At 38.9% G+C, this 22572-nt stretch overlaps 1 protein-coding gene across 4 annotated transcripts in view; it reads left to right on the top strand.

Moving 5' to 3' along the window:
• Positions 1 to 22572, top strand: part of UEVLD (UEV and lactate/malate dehyrogenase domains) — a 44694-nt gene that overhangs the window by 15102 nt on the left and 7020 nt on the right. For 2 of the 4 annotated variants that reach the window (XM_002926157.4, XM_019806828.2), the window contains 5 exons: positions 2889 to 3024; positions 3750 to 3868; positions 8014 to 8116; positions 15931 to 16101; positions 17082 to 17255. In XM_002926157.4, coding sequence (XP_002926203.2) covers positions 2889 to 3024; positions 3750 to 3868; positions 8014 to 8116; positions 15931 to 16101; positions 17082 to 17255 — 703 coding nt within the window. Of the gene's footprint in view, positions 1 to 2888; positions 3025 to 3749; positions 3869 to 8013; positions 8117 to 15930; positions 16102 to 17081; positions 17256 to 18088; positions 18623 to 22572 lie in introns of those variants that run through there. The other 2 variants (XM_034645496.1, XR_004621327.1) reach the window with 2 other exon arrangements.

Raw genomic sequence — 22572 nt, 5'->3', positions numbered from 1 at the left:
TTTAGAATATATTTCTGTGTATCCAGGAAGTTGTAGGACAGGAGGACCGGAAACCCCTGAATGAGAACAGGGATATGTCAAGAGTCAAGTGAAGTTGGAGTGAAGGATGGTGTTAGGATTACAACTTTTTATTTTATATACATCCCATAAAATGGTGTGCAATTATGGACATGTTTTACTTTTTATATTTTTCTGTATTTTTCATATATATAAAACCTTTAAAAGAAGAAAAAAAGAAATACAAAAAGAAGGGATGCACACCAGGTCGTTGGTAGTGGAGGTTAGATGGAGGAACATTGACCTTTTACTTTATGAATTTGTATGTCATTTGCATTATTTGGTGATTTTAATAAATAAGATTGCCAGTTAAATGTGATAAACAGGGCATAATAAAAATTTGTCATTTGGAGGGACAAAAATGATATCTTAATGCTTAGTTTTTTGACTATTTGAGAAATTGAAATCTTTTTCATATATCAGTCGATCATATATGCTCCTTCTTTTTTGAATTGTCTGTTTATCTCCATTCATATTTACCCCCCCCTTTTTTTTTTAGCTATCCTTAAACAGTATTTTGACATTTGTGCCCTGTTGTGGGAATTCATATTTCTTGTTTCCTTTTTCTGGTTTTCATTGGCATCTCTTTTCATATTTTGTTTGTATAGTAAATACTCAGATATATATAGGCTAGTTGAGATTGTGTTTGATTTCAATTCAAACAGTATTGATTTCATTTTATTATTCTTTTTTTTTAAGATTTTATTTATTTATTTGACAGAGATAGAGACAGCCAGCGAGAGAGGGAACACAAGCAGGGGGAGTGGGAGAGGAAGAAGCAGGCTTATAGCAGAGGAGCCTGATGTGGGGCTCGATCCCACAACGCCAGGATCACGCCCTGAGCCGAAGGCAGACGCTTAACCGCTTTGCCACCCAGGCGCCCCTCATTTTATTATTCTGAGCCTCTTTATTGTAAGCTAAAATTTTAAACTAGAACTGGTCTTAAGAAGACATTACATTATTTAAATTTTCCCTATTTAAAATTACTACAGTAACTTTAAGTTGCTCATGCAGTTGGAATTGTAATTATGTAGTAGAATTACAGAGAATTTTGGAGCTGGAAGAAATCTAGAGGCTGTCTAGGCCAAGGATTGCAGACGTTTTCCCCAACAGATTCAGTGTGCTATGTTAGACCTACAGAATTTTGTTGAACAGGAAAGTGGCTTTGTTTTGTTTTGTTCTTAATATGAATTTGAATGCCTATATGTACACTCTTTCCAATTTGCCACAATAACCATCTCCCTAAATTTTCTCTTACTTGACAACTTTATACATTATCTGCTTGGTCTTTAAAAGTGCTTGAGGGGCGCCTGGGTGACACAGCGGTTAAGCATCTGCCTTCAGCTCAGGGTGTGATCCCGGCGTTGTGGGATCGAGCCCCACGTCAGGCTCTTCCGCTATGAGCCTGCTTCTTCCTCTCCCACTCCCCCTGCTTGTGTTCCCTCTCTCGCTGGCTGTCTCTCTCTCTGTCGAATAAATAAATAAAATCTTTAAAAAAAATAAAATAAAAGTGCTTGAGTTTTTGATCCTAATAACTTCACTGTCTTAATAATTATAAATAGTGAAACTCAGACTCTGAGAAATTAAGCACTTTTTAAAATAAGCTAACTACTAAATATTTTTAAGAATAATAATATATATTTTATACTCACAGCATATAGGTTGCATGCATTTGTTTCTCATAACAGCCACTTGGGATTTATTATTCATATTATATTGCTGATAACACTGAAGCTCAGAGAGGTTATGTGGATTTCACTAAGGTTGGTTAATAAAAGAAACAGTACTGGATTAGATAATATTTTATCAGTGTTACCTTTATAATGTGATAATGCTTGTATAGGAGATTGTCCATTTTTTGTTTGGGGTTTTTTTTGTTTTTGTTTTTTTACAGATTTTATTTATTTATTTTGAGAAAGAGACAGAGAGAGAGTGCATGCACACATGAAGCAGGAGGAGGGGCAGAGGCAGAGGGAGATAGAGAATCTCAAGCAGACTCCATGCCAAGTGTGGAGCCCAGCGCAGGGCTTGATATTATGACCCTGAGATCATGACCTGAGCGGAAACCAAGCGTCAGATGCTCAACCGACTGAGCCACCCAGGCGCCCCTGTTTTGTTTTTTCTTTTAGAAGATATACACTAAAGTATTTAGAGGTGAAAAGGTATTAGATTTGCAATTTATTCTCAATCGGTTCAGAAAAGTATAGAGAGGGAAAGAGACTGAGAAAATATATGTGCTAAAATGTTAACATTTGAGTGAGCTGGGTAAAGAGTATATGAAAATGCTTTGCACTTATTTTTGCAACTTTTCTATAAGTCTACAACTATTTCAAAATTAAAAAATCAAAAGAAGATAGACAGTTCCTGAACGTAGGTACTTTGCTATAAGCACATTCATGTTATTTTCCCATCTTTTGGAGATGTGGATTAGCATTTCTCTAATTTTCAGTTAAAAGAATTAAGTAATTTCTCAGTTAAAAGTATTATGTAATTTGGGGGCGCCTGGGTGGCTCAGTTGGTTAAGTGTCTGCCTTTGGCTCAGGTCATAATCTCAAGGTCCTGGGATCAAGCCCATCGGCTCCCTGCTTAGCAGGGAGTCTGCTTCTCCCTCTCCCTCTGCCCCGCTCGTGCCCTCTCTCGCTCACATTCTCTCTCAAATAAATAAATGAAATCTTAAAAAAAAAAGTATAATGTAATTTGTATTGTAGTTTTCAAAACCTAAGAGCATAATGCAAAACTTTCTTTTGGTTAACTTGATAACAACGTATAGGTTAACAAGGTAGTATTCTTTAGGAAAATTTTTGCATAACTTTTCCCTTTGTATTCTGCAGCCTAAATCTGTCATTGTTGGACTAATTAAAGAGATGATTGCCAAGTTTCAAGAAGAACTTCCCTTGTATTCTCTACCATCATCTGATGAGGCACGGCAGGTGGACTTGCTAGCCTATATTGCAAAAATCACTGAAGGTTTGTATTTTTAATCATTACGGAGTTATGAATTTATAATTTCTCACTAATATCCTTTACTCTCTGCTACCGGATCTCTGTAAGTAAATATAGTCATGTATCTGTATGTATCTGTGTTGAATCAAAAATTCCTGTACATCTATTGTAGGGTAAGTGATACCATATGGTTCCAATAAATGTGGCTTCTTAAAATGTAAGATATTACTCTTATACAGACAGATAAAATAATTTATGTTTTGTTCAAAATTACTTGATATGATGATCCCAAACCTTTTTCATGATATGTTTATGTGGTTTTTGCCTCATTCAGTATTTTAGATCAGAAAATTAATGATTCTCAGTGTTTCTCATTGAGGATAAAGCAAAATATCCATGCTTCTAAAATTCAGTAAGGCATTAAACATTTTTGCACTATAGACCAGAGAGGTAAGAATCAGGATGTTTTCAGAATTATGGAAATCTGATTTTTTAGTCTCATATAATTTTTTTAAAATGTTTAGAAAGATACTTTGTTTTTAAAGGGGTAGTGTCTATTTAGTAGAATATTTACTGGGATTCCTGTCTGTCTTGCATTTCACTTGTTCACATATTTTTGAATGCCGCTTATGGGCTAGCACCATGTTTTCTGTCCAAGTTACTGAAGGTTGGTGTATTTTTTTAAGAGGCTAAAAGAGATTTTTTTATATTATTTCAAAATTCTCATGATAATCCACTTTTATTTCTAGGTGTCTCAGACATAAATTCAAAGAACTGGGTAAATCACGAGCATAAAACAGTGAATAAAATAACTGTGGTTGGAGGTGGAGAACTGGGTATTGCCTGCACATTAGCAATCTCAGCAAAGGTACGTAAGCATCGTGGTTATAAATCTGTCTATCATATTGCTACACTTTTAGGCAGTTTGTGTTTAACATACAAGAAATAATGGTTTCATTTTGTCATGTCGGAAAACCTCATTGTGCCTTAAAATGTATTTAGTAGGAAAAAAAAAAGCTGAAAGCTCTCATCAGGGATATTGCTTCTTAATTAGTACTTAGTCACGGACTAGGCTTTAAAAAAGTGATTTGAACAATGGGCTCATCATCCTGTTCCGAGGGAAACCTCAACGCGACATTCATCTGACTTAGTCACCAATTCCTTTGTGTTTTCTGAGTCATGCCGCTTTAATTAAGCTCTTATTTAATATAATACTTAATTTTAGCTCCTTCTAGAATTAACATTTTTTTCTTAAAGATTGCCTTTTCTTTTGTAATTACTCTACTTTCTCTTAGAATCATAGTTTCTAAATTGATATTTTACACTTGTTTGAAATTCGTTTATTTTTCCATTGGTCCTTTTTACTAGATCTTTTGTATATATATTATTTTTCAGAAAGGCTTAAATTCCCTTCCAGAGAGGTTCAAAAGACCTTCCAGGGTCCCAGTATCATGGCAAAAGCTTGTCTGTGTCTTTTCAGGGATATAGCCCAGAGTAGAATAGCTGTCCCTCTCTGTTTATTTGGTAGCTGGCATTTTGTTTTTTCTTCTCTATGAAAATTGGATTGTTTGTCAGGCACCTGGGTGGCTCATTCAGTTAAGTGTCTACCTTAGGCTCAGGTCATGATCCTGGTGTCCCAGCACTGAGCCCCTAATCGGTCTCCCTGCTCAGCAGGGAGTGCGCTTCTCCCTTTGCCGCTCACCCTGCTCATGCTCTCTCTCTCTCTTTCTCGCTGTCTCTCAAATAAATAAAATCTTAAAAACAAATTTTTTTTGAGGGGCAGGGAGCCTGCTTCTCCCTCTCCAACTCCCCCCTGCTTGTGTTCCCTCTATTGCTCTCTGTCAAATAAAATCTTAAAAAAAATCTTTTTTTGATTGTCATCTAAATTCTTCCCTTTTTATTTCAGACTCACATGTCTTAGGTTGTACTTTAGTAATAATTAGATTGTATCCAGGGAGCTAGAAAATTTTAAGAGCTGGCTGCACAGAGCAACATATGCTAACTTCTGACTTCATTTCATTTCCTCCACCCTCCACCTGAATACACTAGGCACTCTTAATGGGAATTTGAATTGTTTTCAGTTCCTTTGTTACTAAACAGAATGCTTCCATAAGCACTGCTTTACAAGTTGCTTATTTTCTCCTCTGAATTTTCTTTTAGGTGTACATAATCTCAAAAAGAGTACTAGTGTGGGGCACCTGGGTGGCTCAGTCAGTAAAGCGTCTGCCTTCAGCTCAGGCCATGATCTCAGGGTCCTGGGATCAAGCCCCGCATTGGGCTTCCTGCTCAGGGAGGGAGCTTCTCCCTCTCCCTCTGCCACTCCCTCTGCTTGTGCGCGCTCTCTCTCTCTCTAATAAAATAAAATCTTTAAAAAAAACAGTACTGGTGAATCAGAGGGCATGAATGGTCTTTATGGTACTTATTACATATTGCTAGATTGTGCTTTAGAAAGGCAGCATTAATTTATGCTGCTAATCGCACATCAGTCTGATTTTTGATATCCCTACCAGTACTGAGTTTTATCAATTTTGTTTAGTTTTGGTTAAGTACAGGAAGGCCCCTTTAAGTCTTTAACAGCTGGAAAAGTCTCACTATGAGTATTCTTTTGTCTGTAAACTGTCTAAATGGAAATTTTTTCCCATTTTTCTTTGTAAACATTAATATGTTGATACAAGATACAAAATATCAAATATGATGTCAGTAGTAATGGTAGTGGTAGCAGCGGTAACTAACCTTTGCTGAATGCATACTGGGTGCCAGGAACTCAGCTAAACGACTTGACTAATTTTTACTAAATTTTACCTAACCCTATATATTAGGTACTATCATTACTGCCATTTTACAGGTGAAGAAATCAAGGCAGAGGGAGGTTATGCAACTTGCCCAAAGTCACACTGTTAATAAATGGAGGCAGGATTTGAAGTGAGGCAGTCCGTTTACAGAGCCCGTATTCTAAATCTTTACTGCTCAGCGTGTGGCCGAGCTACTACTCAGCAATATCTGAGATCTTACTAAAATTGCATTGTCTAAGGCCCCACCCCAGACCTATGGAAGAAAATATGCATTTTAACACAACCCCCGGTGTTCCGTGTGCTGTATTGATCTATTAAATGGTGATCCCTTAAAGCTTGGGAAGTTCTGCTCTAAACCACTGTGTTATACAGCCTGATTATTGCTGCTGTCCTTACGGATGGACATTTACATCATTTCAAGTCTTTTGAATCTCTGTATACACATTGTATCATGTTACACATGTACTAATAAACTTGTAGGATAATTTCTATAAATGAGGTAAGTGGATTAAAAGAATTACTGTGTTTTTAAATTTTGATAGAACTTGTCAAATTGTCCCCCATATCAGTTGTACAAGTTTATTCTCATACCCACGGTGTGTACGAATGCCTGTTTTCCCACACTACTGTTGTTTAACTTTTGGATCTTTGTGTGTCTCATAAATAAAAATGGTAACTCATAGTTTTCTTTGCATTCTCTTTTGAGTGTAGTTGACAATAATAAAATTAATAGGTACAATGTAGAGAGGACTTCCCTCTGCTAGCTCTGGGTCACATATTAATCCTCATAACCCCATGAAGTAAGGCCAAGTTCAGTGACTTGCCCAGCGTCACAGAGCTAATAAGTAGTGTAGCTGGGTTGTTTTCTTCTGTACTTTCTGCCTGATGATCTGGTAGACCCCTGGGTACTCTTGCCTCTGCACTCTAGTATAGGAAAGATCCTCACACTGCTTACCACTTTAGAAAAAGACCTTCCACAAAGGTAACCTGACTTCGAGGAGTTTCTATGCCGTCGTTTACAGTTAGCCTACCACGGCACCCCGGCAGCCATCTATAGGCATGCGGAGTGTTTTCCGTGAGATCTCTGGGGAGGGTTCTACATGATAATAGGATTTTATTTTAGATAAGGTTGTTGTCCTTTTTGATTTTTTTTTTTTAAGATTTTATTTGAGGGGCGCCTGGGTGGCACAGAGGTTAAGCGTCTGCCTTCAGCTCAGGGCATGATCCCAGCGTTCTGGGATCGAGCCCCACCTCAGGCTCCTCCGCTAGGAGCCTGCTTCTTCCTCTCCCACTCCCCCTGCTTGTGTTCCCTCTCTCACTGGCTATCTCTCTCTGTCAAATTAATAAATAAAATCTTAAAAAAAAAAGATTTTATTTGAGAGAGAGAGTACAAGAGAGAGAGAGCAGGAGCAAGAGAGAGAGCAGGAGCGAGAGAGAGAGCACAAGCAGGGAGAGGGAGAAGCGGGCTCCTTCCCAGGACTCTGAGAGCATGACCTGGGCCAAAGGCAGATGCTTAACCAACTGAGCCACCCAGATGCCCCTATTATCCTTTTTTTAAAAGAGTAACTTGACATTGGTATTGACTTCCATGCTTGAAATGAGTCACTAAAATAGACCAAAATCACTCTAAGTACTTTCAGAATGGAAATTATGACATCAGAATGAAAATGTAAACTCAAGAACAACAGCAAATGTATTGAGTACCCCAATTCATCCTTATTACTGATTGTCCCATCAAAGGAAATCTGCAGTCTGTGACTTCTGAGTTAAGTCCTGCTAGATCCCAATTTTCAGTCAAGCCTAAAGCATCACATTACTCAGGTTCACAGTAATTTCTTGCTTGCATGTCCTTTTATTGCTATTGTGTTACTTTTCCTTCATAAGACAGCACATGGGGGGAGGGGGCGCCTGGGTGGCTCAGTTATTAAGAGTCTGCCTTCGGCTCGAGTCATGATCTCAGCATTCTGGGATCCAGCCCCGCATCCGGCTCCCTACTCAGAGGGAAGCCTGCTTCTCCCTCTCCCACTCCCCCTGCTTGTGTTCCCTCTCTCGCTGCCTCTCTCTCTATCAAATAAATTAATAAAATCTTTAAAAAAAGAAAGAAAGAAAACACGTGAGGCCTGTGCATTCTCCTTTAGCTTCACTTCTAAATGAATTTAAATTGAGTAACTGGCTGTGTTTGCGTAATGCTCTATGTTCTTTTTCTTATTGTACTGTACAGGGCATTGCAGACAGACTGGTCCTCTTGGATCTCTCAGAAGAGACGAAAGGAGGAGTGATGGACCTTGACATCTTTAGCCTGCCTAATGTGGAGATCAGCAAAGGTCTGGCTATTCTGCTTAAAAGATGTTTGCCTCATTTGTTCTTGTATTTGAGTCCTAGAGTTTTTTTAATGCACTTTTTTTTTTAGAACAGTTTTAAGTTCACAGCAACTTTGAGCAGAAGGTTCCCTGCACGTGGACAGCCTCCCCCACTATCAACATTCCCCACCAGAGTGTCACAGTTGATGACGTCACTGTCATCCAAAATCCATAGTTTACTTTATGGTTCACTCTTGGTGTTGTACATTCTGTGGGTGTGGACAAAGCTATAAGGACGTGTATTTACCATTACAGTATCTTTCACTATCCCAAAAATCCTCTGTGCTCTGCCTTGAGTCATGGAATTTTAATGCTAAAAAGCACATTAAAGATCATCTAGTCCAAGTTGGGAAACTAAGATTCAAATAAATAAAGTGACTTCCCCAAAGTCATACAGAGATTGTAATTGATTACATTAACAAAGGTCAAATGAGCAGAGAATATTCTGATTGGTCATAAGGATTTATTCTGTCTTTGACTCACACTGTAGTATAAATTTGTTTTCTTTGATTGCTTCCATTCTCATAATACATTGGTTAAGAGCACTGGTTTTAGAGTCAGATAGGGGGTTGAATCCCAGTTCTGCCACATTATAGCTCTGGCATTTGTCAGGTTATAAAACCTCTCAAAGCTTAGTTTTATCATGTATAAAGTGGGAATAATACCTACCTCTTGGTATATGGCAGAATGTTAAGATTTTTACAAAAAATGTATATCGCTTTCATTAAAAATATATTGTTAAAATAAGTTTTGATAAGAACAGAAGGATTTCTTATCATTAGTAAATAAAATTTTAAATGTTAGGGAAGTAGTTTTTAATCTAATCTTTTTAATTTAAAAATTTGCATATATTTTATAATGTACATAATGTATTAGTACAGACATATTCGTAGGTAAATACCGTATTTGGGGATGAGGGCTTAAAAATATTTTATTACTAGAGATGCATGATCAAAAGAATTGGAAGGCCAGGTTATAGCTAAAGTCAGGTTGTAATATGTTATAGTTGTTTGGCTTTCCTTACTTAGGTCCTCTATATTCCTTGACCATATCCCCCCCCCCCCAAAAATCAAAGTGGTGTCACAAGCCTAAATTTACTAAGAACAACACTGGGTCAGAAAAATTGAAATTATACCTGCAGGTTGTAAAAATTGGGTGCAATAGTTAAAGTAAGCTTCTGGATCCCTGTAGGATTCAATGAGTTCATTTTCCTTATCTGGAAAGAGTACAGTATTTGCTTTAATGATCCTTTTGTAGGCCTCATATAGAGGATCCTTGGGGGAGCTGAATATTCTGTTGTGCCTGTCATTTCCAAGTACTGAAATTCTTTAGGGACCCTATAACTCTTCCAAATCACTTTAGGAGACTTTAGTACATGGACCCTAGAGGTTGTGAGGCCTTTTAGGACCTGAAGAAATTGTTTCTTCCTATGTAACTCATTAACCATCAATAACTATTATTTCATATAATTAAAAGAATAGAATCCTTGGAGTAGATGTATGGTGTGTGGTGCTTGCCACCAAGTGGAGAATATTGAATGAGTCCACACCACCTTGGGGCAACTTTAATGTTCCCCTTGTTAATTTGGTTATATGTTCCTGATAACACTGAATTTAATTACCATTGCATGAAGAATATTAAATATAATGTTAACAAACATCTCATGAATATATTCCATAATACGGAGAAGTGCATTAGTAATTTGGGGAAATTAAGGTCAATAGTTTTGGAAATTTGAGTAATACTCTATGATGACAGGCATTGATGACTACAACTGACCATCCTAGAGTTATGCTTTGGCTCCGCTTGGACTTTTTCAAAATAGCTATTAAAACATTTGGGGGGGCACCTGGGTGGCTTAGTGGGTTAAGCAGCTGCCTTCAGCTCAGGTCATGATCGTGGGGTCCTGTGATGGAGCCCCACATTGGGCTCCCTGCTCAGCGGGGAGTCTGCTTCTCCCTCTGCCTGCCGCTCACATGCTTGTGCTCTCTGGCTCTCTCTCAAAAAAATAAATAAAATCTTTAAAAGAAATCATTTTGGGGAGGGATGTCCATATATACAGATGAGCGTGCAAATATACAAACACATACGGCCACAGTTACGCTTGTGTATGCATAGACTAAATCTGGAGAAATACAAAGGAATTATCAAGAGTAGTTGCTTCAGGGGCACCTGGGTGGCTTAGTCGGTTAAGCATCTGCCTTCAGCTTAGGTCATGATCTCAGGGTCCTGGGATCGAGCCCCACGTCAGGCTCCCTGCTCAGCGGGGAGCCTGCTTTTCACCCTCCCTCTGCCTGCCGCTCCCCCTGCTCGTGCTCTCTCTCTGTCACTCTCAAATAAATAAAATATTTAAAAAAATAAAAATTTAAAAATTAAAAAGACAATCCTCTCTAAAAATAGAGATATGGCATAACATACTCAGCTCATGGCCTTAGTTTGCCACCTACGGTAAATTTTAGAAAGTCTCAGTGTTGTTTATACAGCTCCAAAACCCAGATCACTGTGGCGCTAATGATTAAAGGCACTCACTTGAACTAAGCAGTGATTCCCTACCTTATCTTTTAATATGGGTATTCTTGTTAAACATTAAAAAAAAAAAAAGTCCACCTCTATTCATCAGACAAAAGTATCCCTTTTGTCATTGACTGAAATAATGCCTAAAGCTACTGGGATGTCATTCTTTGGTGGTGCCCTCCCTCCCCCCACAACATAGGAAGATTTTTAATAGCTATCATCTTAACACAATTTCTAAATTAAGGGTCATCGTCATTTCTAGAATTTTGCATCACAGTGAAGAATAATTTGAAAAGAACATATTTTTATGTAATTTTTATTATAGTTAGAATGGTTTAGCACTATGCTGGAGAAATGAAAATACTTGTACTGTCTCCAGTATATTCACACTGACAAACTAGCTAGAATACTTCAGTGAGGTCTCCCCAGCATTTGGACATTATTATTTGATTGCCTAATTTTCCAATCGTTTTGAATAAAATAACTCAGCAATGATTCAAAATGAATGTGTATTTCCTTTATCACAACATCATCCTCATAATCCGAGAACAATAGTATAGTATATCAGAGCATGAATTATCATTTGCTGGGTCTTTTGACATGCTTGATACTGGATTGATGACCCCTAGTATAACTATAAGCAGCCACTGGTCTAAGGCCAATGGTTTGGGAACCAGTGGCTTGGCAGGAAGAATGTAGTTTTTCTGGGCTACCTATGCATATGGGATATAGAGGTAAGGGGTTTGTATCCTGGGAGTCCACATGGTGATTGGCCCCTGATCCAGGAGGAAACTTATCACTATGCTAATAAGTAAGTGGTAAAGTTAGGATTTGGAGCAGGCAATCTCATTCTGAAGCCTTCCATTCTGACCCTTGAGCCCTACTGTATTATATCTGAGGCAAGGACAATACGTCATTCACTTTGTGTCCTTAGGGCCTGGTATAATTACCTGTAACATAAAGGGAACTTTAGTGTAGGCTTACTGGATTAATTATTATTGAATAAACTTTTATTATGATCCTTAACCTTGTAATTTATGTCATATCTTTACATAATCATGCTTAAAGTTCTTCCTAATTCTCTTTATAACTGTAAAATCTTTTCCCCCCTGTTAAATCACCAACTTCTTTTTTTAACTTAATTTTATTTTTTATTCAAGTATAATTAACATACAGTGTCATATTAGCTTCAGATGTACAATATAATGGTTCAACAATTCTGTACATTTCTCCATGCTCATCAGGATAAGCTTACAGTTAGCCCCCTTCACCTGTTTCACCTGTGCGCCCACCCACCTCTCCTCTGGCAACTGTCTGTTCTCTATAGTTAAGAGTCTGGTTTTTTGTTTGTCTCTTCTTTTTTTTTTCCTTTTCATTTGTTTTGTTTCTTAAATTCCACATGAGTGAAATCATGTGGTGTTTGTCTTTCTCTGACTTACTTCAATTTGCATTATACCCTCTAGGTCCATCCATGTTGTTCCGCATGGCAAGATTTCATTCTTTTTTATGGGTGGGTAATATTCCACTGTAGGTAGGTAGGTAGGTAGGTAGGTAGATAGATAGATACCACATCTTCCTTATCCATTTATTTGTTGATGGACACTTGAGTTGCTTCCGTATCTTGACTTTTGTAAATGATGCTGCAATAAATATGGGGTGAATAGATCTTTTAATTAGCATGTTCTTTTTCTTTGGGTAAATATCTAGTAGTGGAATTACTAGATCATATGGTAAGTTTATCGTTAATTCTTTTGAGGAAACTCCATACTGTTTTCCACAGTGGCTGCACCTTTGCATTCCCACCAACAGTGCACAAGGGTTCCTTTTTCCCCACATCCTTGCCAGCACTTGTTATTTCTCGTCTTTTTAATTTTAGCCATTCTGACAGGTGTAAAGCAATATCTCATTGTGGTTTTAATTTGCATTTCCCTGATGATTAATGATGTTGAGCATCTGTTCCTGTGTCTGTTGGCCATCTGTATGTCTTCTTTGGAAAAATGTCTGTTCTCATCCTCTGCCCATTTTTAATTGGATTGTTTGGTTTTTTGGTGTTGAGTTGCACAAGTTCTTTATATATTTTGGATAGTAACCCTTTATCAGATATATCATTTACAAATATATTCTCACATTCAATAGGCTGCCTTTTTGCTTTGTTGATGGTTTTCTTAGCTGTGCAGAAACTTTTTATTTGGTGTAGCCTCAATAGTTAATTTTGCTTTTGTTTCCCTTGCCAGAGATGACATATCTAGAAAAATGTTTCCATGGCTGATGTCAAAGACTGTTTATGTTTTCTTCTAGGAATTTTATGGTTTAATATCTTCGCATTTAGGTCCTTAATCCATTTCAAGTTTATTTTTGTGTATGGCATAAGAAAAAGGTCCAGTTTCATTCTTTTGCATGTAGCTGTCCAGTTCTCCCAACACCGTTGTTGAAGAGACTATCTTTTTCCTATCATATTTTCTTGCCCCTTTGTCATAGATTAATTGGCCATAAAAACATGGGTTTATTTCTAGACTCTCTTCTATTCCATTGATCATGTGTCTACTTTTGTATCCGTGCCATACTGTTTTGATTACAAGAGCTTTGTAGTATATCTTGAAATCTGGGATTGTAATACCTACCTGCTTTGTTCTTTTTCAAGATTGCTTTGACTGTTTGGGGTCTTCTGTAAAATCATCAACTTCTAAGAGGAGACCTGAGAAGGAAGAGTCCAAGAAAAATATTCTGAGTGCCTACTTGGTGCAAAGAATTTAGTTGCCTTGAGACAGTATTTACCAAACCTAGTTGTGCATAAGAATCACATGGGGTTTGGCATTCCTGAGCAGTATTTCCCTTTATGTATTTAAATAAATCTTCAGAACATGGGATATTGTGTAATTTTATTACACTTTCCAAGTTATTCCTGAGTACTTGGCCTAGCATTTAAGAACTGCTGCAGGGGATTGATAGGAATGGAAGACTCTCTGCTTAGTCAGAAGCAGCTTGAAGTTAGAGGGAAAAGTACACATGCAAGATGTAAACAGTAATATGTGTATCTTTCCGTGTAACTTCAAGCTGCTTCAGACTGTAGTGACTACAATTCATGACAACAAGAGAGTAATGAGGCAATATGTGATTAATTGCCAAGAGAATGGTACCAACAGTGGGCACTCCTGTTGGAGTTGAGTAGAGAGAGATACCTTCAGCTAAGTAGGGTTGAGGAATGTGCCAGATCTACCAGGACAAGGGAGATTTGGATTGCCNTGCCAGGGGGGGGGGGGGGGATGCAGCTCTTGCTAAGTGACCAGATCTTGGAGGTGGACAGCTGAGTAAGATGCAAACAATCCTCACTGTCACAGAGCTCATAACAGGCTTAATGTAGTAGACAGTTGAACAGATACCTATCTAACATGGTGAGCACAATGAGAAACATTCCAGATAGAAAGAATCTGAGTAAAGCCCATATCAGGAAAGTGAGAGAGATATGCTGGGGTAGAACAGGGACCATTTCAACTTAAGCCAAAGGTTTACATAGGGAAGTATAAGAAAACTAGCTTCCTAGGCTCAAAGGAAGAGAGTAGAAGGCTTGGGAGCTTGGGAAATCTTATGGAGTAGGAATCCTTCCTTGTACTTTTGCAATCATATCAGACAACTACTGCCCTATTTACTCCTGAGGCAACCTTGAGGGCGAGGGCACTTGTAGCATTCAAAGTAGAGAAAGTTGAAGGGGGCAAAGAAATGAGATGATCCTGGCAAGATAGCTTGAGATCACACTGTAAGGTCATGAATTCTTCACTGATACTTGGTGATGTGGACAAATCACCTAATCTCTCTAAACATCACTTCCCTCATCCTCATGAGGTTTTGGGCTCCATTTCTAAATATAACATAGTGCTTGACAGCCCTCTGCAGCCGGCCTTGAATTCCAGCTCCGCTGCTTACTAGCTCCGTGACTGAGCAAGTTACTAACTTATCCGCCTCAGATTCCTCCTCTGTACAGTGGGGGTTGGCGTGACCCCATGGTGTGCTGTAGATTAGATTCCATGAGTAGCTATATGGAAAGCTCTCAGAATAGTACTTGGCATATAGAAGTGGTCTGGACGTGTTAGCTATATACCTTCCAATTCTTGAGGTTTTGACTCATGACCAGGTATCTACTCTGAACACTAGAACACAGGAATTATTTAAGAGGACTCATGAAAAATCATAATTAAAATCCAGGGCCTGCTCTCCCCACAACTGTGTCAAAATATGAACTAAACTTGAAAAGTGCATTTCCCAGAGGACACATTGCCCAGGTGCTTCCTTCTGAAACTTGTTTAGAGAGATGACCTTAGAGGCCTAATTAAGAATATAAACCCTGCCATCTCCTCATTGTCTCCTTGGGTTGCTAATATTACTTTGTAAGTGTCGACTGGACTACTGCCATCTGCTGTGTTGTTTTTCTGTTGTCTGTGCTGCTGATAAAGTCTGGCCACTGTTTCAACATGCACTGAACTATCAAACATATTGTGTAATAGAGAGTACTGGAGTTGTAAAACAGCACATGTGTGCTTCAGAATCAGAGGAGTGAAGTCCAGAGAACAGCGTTTCCTAAGTCCTAACAGTTGCTTCCCTGTAGGTCCCATGGAAAAAAGAACCCAAAACCGAGGATACTGGGCTTCAGTATAAGGAAAAGTCTGTAAAAAATGAGCCAAGACATTTTATCTTGATTTAAAGATTTTCCACTTTTTTTTAAAGATTTTCCAACCACTTTTTTTCCTCTTTGGAGTAGAATCCTTAGTAAGTAAAACAGATGCAAGCAGAGCTCTGCCGAGAGAGGTCAGAGTAAAGAGCGTGGAGCTATGCCTACCAGCCTTCTTTCCACTTATTCCCAGTCCTTCCACGTGGCCCGAGTCACTTTCAAGGAACTCTAGGACTCCTAAACTCACAGTTTAAAAATCAGTGATGCAATTGATTATAGGTTCATTTTGCCTATAGCATATGACTCATTTTTCCTAGGAAAGTTGTGCATTACAGAAAAAACAAAGTCCTTGTTTATTGGTTCTGGGTCCTATACTTTATTTTCTTTATCTCTACTGCTCTCTTTCCCCCTGGAGATACACTCTTGCTCTCAATCATCTTTCTGGAAGCAAACCTCAGCCCTTTGTATGTTCCTGCGGGTATACGATTGATCTGGAGGCAAATATGCCTGAAAGCTCTCCATTTGTAGAAAACAAAAAGAAGAAGAAGAACTTGATTAAAACCTAGACCTCGAGCTCAGACTGTTTCTTTTTATTCATTAGATTTGTCTGCCTCTGCTCATTCCAAGGTGGTGATCTTCACGGTCAACTCTTTGGGTAGTTCTCAGTCCTACCTGGATGTGGTACAAAGCAATGTGGATATGTTCAGAGCCCTTGTCCCCGCTCTGGGACATTACAGTCAACATGGTGTCCTGCTCGTTGCATCTCAACCAGGTAAAAGGTTTTATCTTAAATTAATCAGACAGCTCAGTGTATCAATAGAATTGCCATTACTGATAAAGGTCATAAAACTAGATTATAAAGGAACAGCTAGGCTAACCAAATTGCTCTTATACTGAACAATATAGTACTTCCATGTCCTGTCAACCAGCCACTTCTTATGACTGGCATGAACTAGATTACAACTTACAATTTTTTATGTAATATCGCTATCATTCTGTTCCAGGTTTTTAGCCATGTCTCCCTCAGTGAGAAAATGGTTTAACACCCAAGAGAAGAATACAGTGGCTCCTGTGAAAGATCTTCTGTTAACTTTAGAGTGTCGTAAAATATTAGTGAGCATACCAGTGTGCGTTGTTAACTTTTCGTATATTGCAAATTGGTTTGGGAACTGTTTCACTTAAAAAAGAAATATTTTCAAAGAATTAGGTGGTATCGGACTCAAATTGGTGAGCAGAGTTTCTTGATGTTCCTAGTCTAAGGGTGTGCATTTTATATGTTTTCCTATAGTAATTGGTTGAGGGACACTGGTCTCTAATTCCTGACATCCTTTTGGCATGGCAGAAAAAAGTAGTTGTTTTTGTTCATAACATCGTACTGCAATAGTGCTGGTATGTGATCATTGATGTAAAAATAGAAATTCATCTAAAGATATAAAAGAGCTTGATCAATGAAAAACTATTATTATTTTCTGGTTTTCTGTCCCCAGTTTGTATCTTTCTTACTTAACTAGGAAAATATCTATTTTCCACTCTCAATTTATATTTAACACCAAAGTTCTGTAAAATCATGCTGAAGCCTGGTTAGTGTTTTTAATATAATTAAAAATACAGTTTGCCTCATAGTGCATCTAGGACCTAGGAAGAATGCACAGACGCTCTGTTATACTTATTAAGATAATAAGTATTTTGTTTATGAACTAGGCTAGAAGTAGATTTTTTAAAATCTTTGTATTTTCCCCCTGCGATATTTAGTGGAAATCATGACGTATGTGACATGGAAACTGAGCGCATTTCCTGTAAATCGAGTGATCGGAATTGGATGTAATCTGGATTCACAGAGATTACAATATATTATTACAAATGTTTTGAAGGCACAGACGTCAGGAAAACAAGTGTGGGTTATTGGTGAGCAGGGAGAAGACAAAGGTAAGAAGTACATTTTTATTAGTTACATCGATAACCTGAGTCACCAGTGGCCGTGCAATTCAGATACATGTGGAGATTCCGGAATAGTTGAGCTTACTCGGCTTTCGTTTCACACTCGAGTGCCTGGTATGTAACAGGCCCTGTAGCGTGAAGAGACTCTGCAAGTGTGGCATTCTCATTTCTTTACTTTTCAGTACGTTTAAGATTAGGCAAGAGCCCTTACTTTTATATTTGTTAATTGAGTTTCGGAGTCCAGGATTAATTTGAAATTAATTTAATTAATTTAATTATTTTAAATAAACCTTAACGCATATACAGAACTCTTCCTCTTCCCACACGTCCATCTTGTTCACGTTTCCGAAGTTCAGACTTTCTCCCTAGGGCCATACTTCCTGTCTGTTTCTCACCTTTTTAAACACAGTTTTCCCTCTTTGTTTATTCTTACGACCCTTTCACCAGCCCACTTGCTCTCTTCCTACCACATTCTGTATAGGACGTCATTGAACTGGACATTGGGAGAATGAATAGGTTTTGAATAGAGAGCAGAGTGGGCAAGATACTCTAGGAACAAGAAATTAGAAGCAGGCAAAGGCATGTATTAACAGTGCTTGTATCTGGGTTAAAGGAAACTTTTAAAAATGGGTATTTGTCAGTATTTTCTAATTTTGTCATTATGGATATTTAGTATTTGTATAATTTTTAAGAAAGTTTTAGTAAAATATAACCGTATTTAAATCTGTATAAATTAGTACTGGCTACCTAGAAAAATCAGTGCTAGAAGGAGCCAGGCTGTAGAATAAACCTTTACAAAACCTGGTTTTGTGATTGCGCAGGATGACTTCTCGGGCCCACAGTGCTCCCTGACAGTAGACGCTGGGCAACAGGACCCTGGAAGAGGGTCGCAAGCAAGAACGTGGAGCACATGTATTAGAGTGATGCATGCCGAGGGCTGCAGACACACCCGAGACCCCATATCTTACTCACTAGTACTGTTTGAGTTCTGGTCCACGCTGACCTCCTGCTTCTCTGATTCTTGCAGCTCTCCCAATTAGTTTGGTGTTTCCCCTCTTGTCTACCCTGTAAATGATGCCAAATTAATACTGATGTTAGCCAGACCTTCACTGTGTGCTTTCTTGTATGAAGCCCATCTTCCTAAATCATATTCCTCTTTTCAAAAACCTTCACTGACTTCCTCTGACCAAACTATTAAATTCCTTTGCTTGGCATTCCAGAAGTCCCAAAATACAGCCCTAATCTTCCTTCCCCATTATAATTAAGGAGGTAGTAATATTGGGGCACCTGGGTGGCACAGCGGTTAAGCGTCTGCCTTCGGCTCAGGGCGTGATCCCGGCGTTATGGGATCGAGCCCCACGTCAGGGCTCCTCCTCTGTGAGCCTGCTTCTTCCTCTCCCACTCCCCCTGCTTGTGTTCCCTCTCTCGCTGGCTGTCTCTATCTCTGTCAAATAAGTAAATAAAATCTTTAAAAAAAAAAAAGGAGGTAGTAATATTATTTGAGAGCTGGAGGGGACTCAGGGGATCAATTACATTTTGTTATAGGGAGCCAGCAATGATACGGAGATGGTAGGAGCGATCTGCCCAAGAACCTATGGTTTTTCGGGTCAAAGAAGGGCTAAAACCCAGGTGTTGTGCCTCCCAGCCCTACCCCACCGCTTTGCTTCAGCCACAGGGAGCTTTGCCCTTCTCCCTCTCTCTCAGCATATTTGAATTTCATCCTTTGAGGTCTAGGTGAAGCACCCCTTACACTGTGAAGCTTTTCCTGATCACATCACTCCACAGTGATTCCTTCACCCCTCTGAGCTAAAAGCTATTGCTGACTGTATGGTAATTAACCATATAACCAGTAAACATGCTTATTCTTTTGTTAAACTGTTTATTCTGGTCCAACTTGAATATTTTGTGTGTATACCTTCTCCTTTTTTTTTTTTTTTAAAGATTTTATTATTTATTTGACAGAGAGGCAGTGAGAGAGGGAACACAAGCAGGGGAAGTGGGAGAGGGAGAAGCAGGCTTCCCGCTGAGCAGGGAGCCCGATGCGGGGCTCGATCCCAGAACGCTGGGATCATGACCTGAGCCGAAGGCAGACGGTTAATGGCTGAGCCACCCAGGCGCCCCAGTGTACTTTCTCCTTATTGAAAGTGTAAAGTTTTAAGCTGTTCTCTTAGTTGAAAAAGTCGTACATTTACATTGCAAAAAATTAAATAGTACAAAAAGATATGTGCAGTAAAAAATAAGTCTCCATTCTGTGCCTGATACCCAGTTTTTCTCCCTAGATTCCGTCACAGCTACCAGTCTCTTGTGTAATCTTCTGACAATGTTCTGTGCATGGATAAGCACATATATGAAATATTTCCTAGGTAGCCCGTACATACATCATTCTGCACCTTGCCCTTTTACTTACTGATATGATGTGGAAATAATTGCATAATAACATATATAGATCTCACTCATCCTTTTAAACCTACTGGATATATCAACATTTATTTAACCAGTCCCCCTTAATAAGTTAGAATTTTTGAATGAATAAAAACATTTCACAATATGGTTATATTAATATCCAAACTGTAAAGAGAAAATAAAGGATAGTGAAATTGGTAAATAAGCCTCGGGCACTGTGCTGACTGCCGTTGGAGCTGTATAGATGTGTAAGAACCCGATCATGTCTTTACGAAGCTTCGATCTAACACAGTAAATTAATGGGAAGGCAGCATTAACTTGCTGTGAGAGAGGGTCACGGGAAGTAGAATGAAAACACGAGGAAAGGATATGGTAATTCTGTCTTGAGCTCTTACATGGGAACTAGAAGTAGACGGATGTAGGTACATGTGAATTGGGATCACTTAAATGTAATATGTACTATTTGACCTGCATAAAAGAGTACGTATGTATAACGTATGTTTTGAAGCATAATAGAACAAACATTCGTGAATCTATAGTCAATTAAGAACATTACCAATACCGCTGAAGCTACTGATGTTCTCCCCAACCCGTCTCCCTGTGTCCCCTCTAGACACCACCATCAGATCACTCTTTATCCTGTCTTGTACTATGTTTCAGAGATGGTTACATCCAAGATAGGTGTAACTTACCTTGGCCCTGAAGCCAGAAATGGACAGGGGCTCCCTCTGCTGGTTACATGTGTAAACATCAACTGGTTATATTTTTGCATACGTGACATCACCACAGTAATAGCAATTATAATTACTTTTCATCGAAAGCCTACTATATGTATTAAACGTGTTGCATATCTCATTTAAAATTTACAAACACCCTCTGAAGGAGTTGGCGGTTTTCCAAATTAATAGATGAAGAAGCTTAAGACTGCATGAGGTTAAGTGATTTGCCCAAGATTACATGTCTAGGAAGATTTGAATACTGCTATGACGCCAAAGCTGTGCTTTTTCTCGCTGTTACTTAAGTAGACAGTTTATCTAAAGCATTTGGTACAGTGTCTAACACAGCGTAAACATTCAGTAAATGGTAGTTTCTGTTACAACCATCAGCAAGATGAATAGAAAATTGGCAAAAGGACATGTAAAACTATACTTTGAAGTAAAGCAACATTAGGATTTGGAAACTGTATTAAGAATAGCAGGTGTGCAAATAAAATTAATTCTGATCTAGTATTTCAGAGACAAATGACAGGTACAGCCTGGGGGAGGAATACATGATATGCAAGACCCTTTAGGATTAGTTTCCTGCTTCTCTCCCCTCGCCAGCTTCCTCTTCCACTATCCTGCCAGGCATTCTGTGCTAGTCATATGGTCAGCTTGCAGTTTCTGAATGATTCATGCACTCTCAGGCCTCCTTGCTTTTGCACCTGATTCTTCCTTTCCCTGAACATTCATTCACTTGGCTAACTCCTGCTTACCCTTCAAGACTGGGCTTGAGTGCCGCCTCTCCCAGGAAGCCTTTCCTAATTCACCAGGTTCATTAAGTTCATGCCTCTATCATAACCATTATCGCACTGTTAGAATTGCATATTTATGGGGATGTCTGGGTGGCTCAGTCAGTTAAGTTCCTGCCTTCGGCTTGGATCATGATCCCAGGGTCCTGGGATTGAGTCCTACTTTGGGCTCCCTGCTTAGCAGGGAGCCTGCTTCTTCTTCCCCTGCCTTTCCCCCTGCTTGTGCTCTCCCTCTGTCTCTCTCTCTGACAAATAAATAAAATCTAAGAAAAAAAATCATGATTGCGTATTTACCTGTCTGTTTACCCCACCAAACTGCAAGCTCCTTGACCTTGGAATGGCCTCAGTAAATGTGTTTTGAAATGATGCTGATACTATCCTGCTGTGACCAAAGGTCATTCGTATTATGCCCCCCCCCAAATTAGATAGCAGAACATATGCTTTGGAGCTGCTGTTTTCAGCTATGATATTAACATCATATGTACACTGCAGATAACTCCTTCAAATGCTGGTTTAGAAATCCAAGGGTTAGGGGCACCTGGGTGGCACAGCGGTTAAGCGTCTGCCTTTGGCTCAGGGCGTGATCCCGGCGTTATGGGATCGAGCCCCACATCAGGCTCCTCCACTATGAGCCTGCTTCTTCCTCTCCCACTCCCCCTGCTTGTGTTCCCTCTCTCACTGGCTGTCTCTCTCTCTGTCGAATAAATAAATAAAATCTTTAAAAAAAAAAAAAAAAAAAAGAAATCCAAGGGTTAGATCCCAGAACAAACTATTAGGTCATCTGCTTTGGGCATCAGTCTTACACACAGGTAAGTGTTGTATACAATGGAAAAGAGTTTCCCCATGGTGATCGTTCATTAAAATTTTGGGGGCCAGAGGATTGCTGTTTTTGAGGAGTGGAGCCAGGAAGATTAGGATTGATTAGTTGCAATATTTGAAAGGGCTCCCTAAAATATGCTGGACATACATTTAGGAAGTTTGAACGGCTAGGCAGTAAATGAACAACAACAAAAAAGAAGTCCATCTAAACTTAATTGAAAATTCTAATGACCGTGTCACAAGCAAAGTTGAACATAGTACAGCTTTCTCCCTCTCTCTAATCTTTCCTCATGGCTCTTGGAGGTCAAGACTCAGAGAGGAAATAATGAATGGGATACACACACACACACACAGACTCGTAATTAACTTCCAGATTTTTGTGCCCCTCTCTGAGTCTTCTCATTCCTCCCTTGCCCCTTTTATTCATTCTTCCAAGGTCTGTAATGCTGTATTTCGTTTAGCAGTCATTTCCCCCAATTTTCTATCTATTGTGAATATACCAATAATGTGCAGAAATTTTTTAGAAAAAGTTCATATATAACCATTCTATCCAAGTAAAATACATTTTTAAAA

The sequence above is a fragment of the Ailuropoda melanoleuca genome, chromosome 16 (genome assembly GCF_002007445.2).
Source record: "Ailuropoda melanoleuca isolate Jingjing chromosome 16, ASM200744v2, whole genome shotgun sequence".
Classification (NCBI taxonomy): domain Eukaryota; kingdom Metazoa; phylum Chordata; class Mammalia; order Carnivora; family Ursidae; genus Ailuropoda; species Ailuropoda melanoleuca.
The sequence above is the reverse complement of the archived record's forward strand: the minus strand, read 5'-3'. Positions and strand labels throughout refer to the sequence as shown.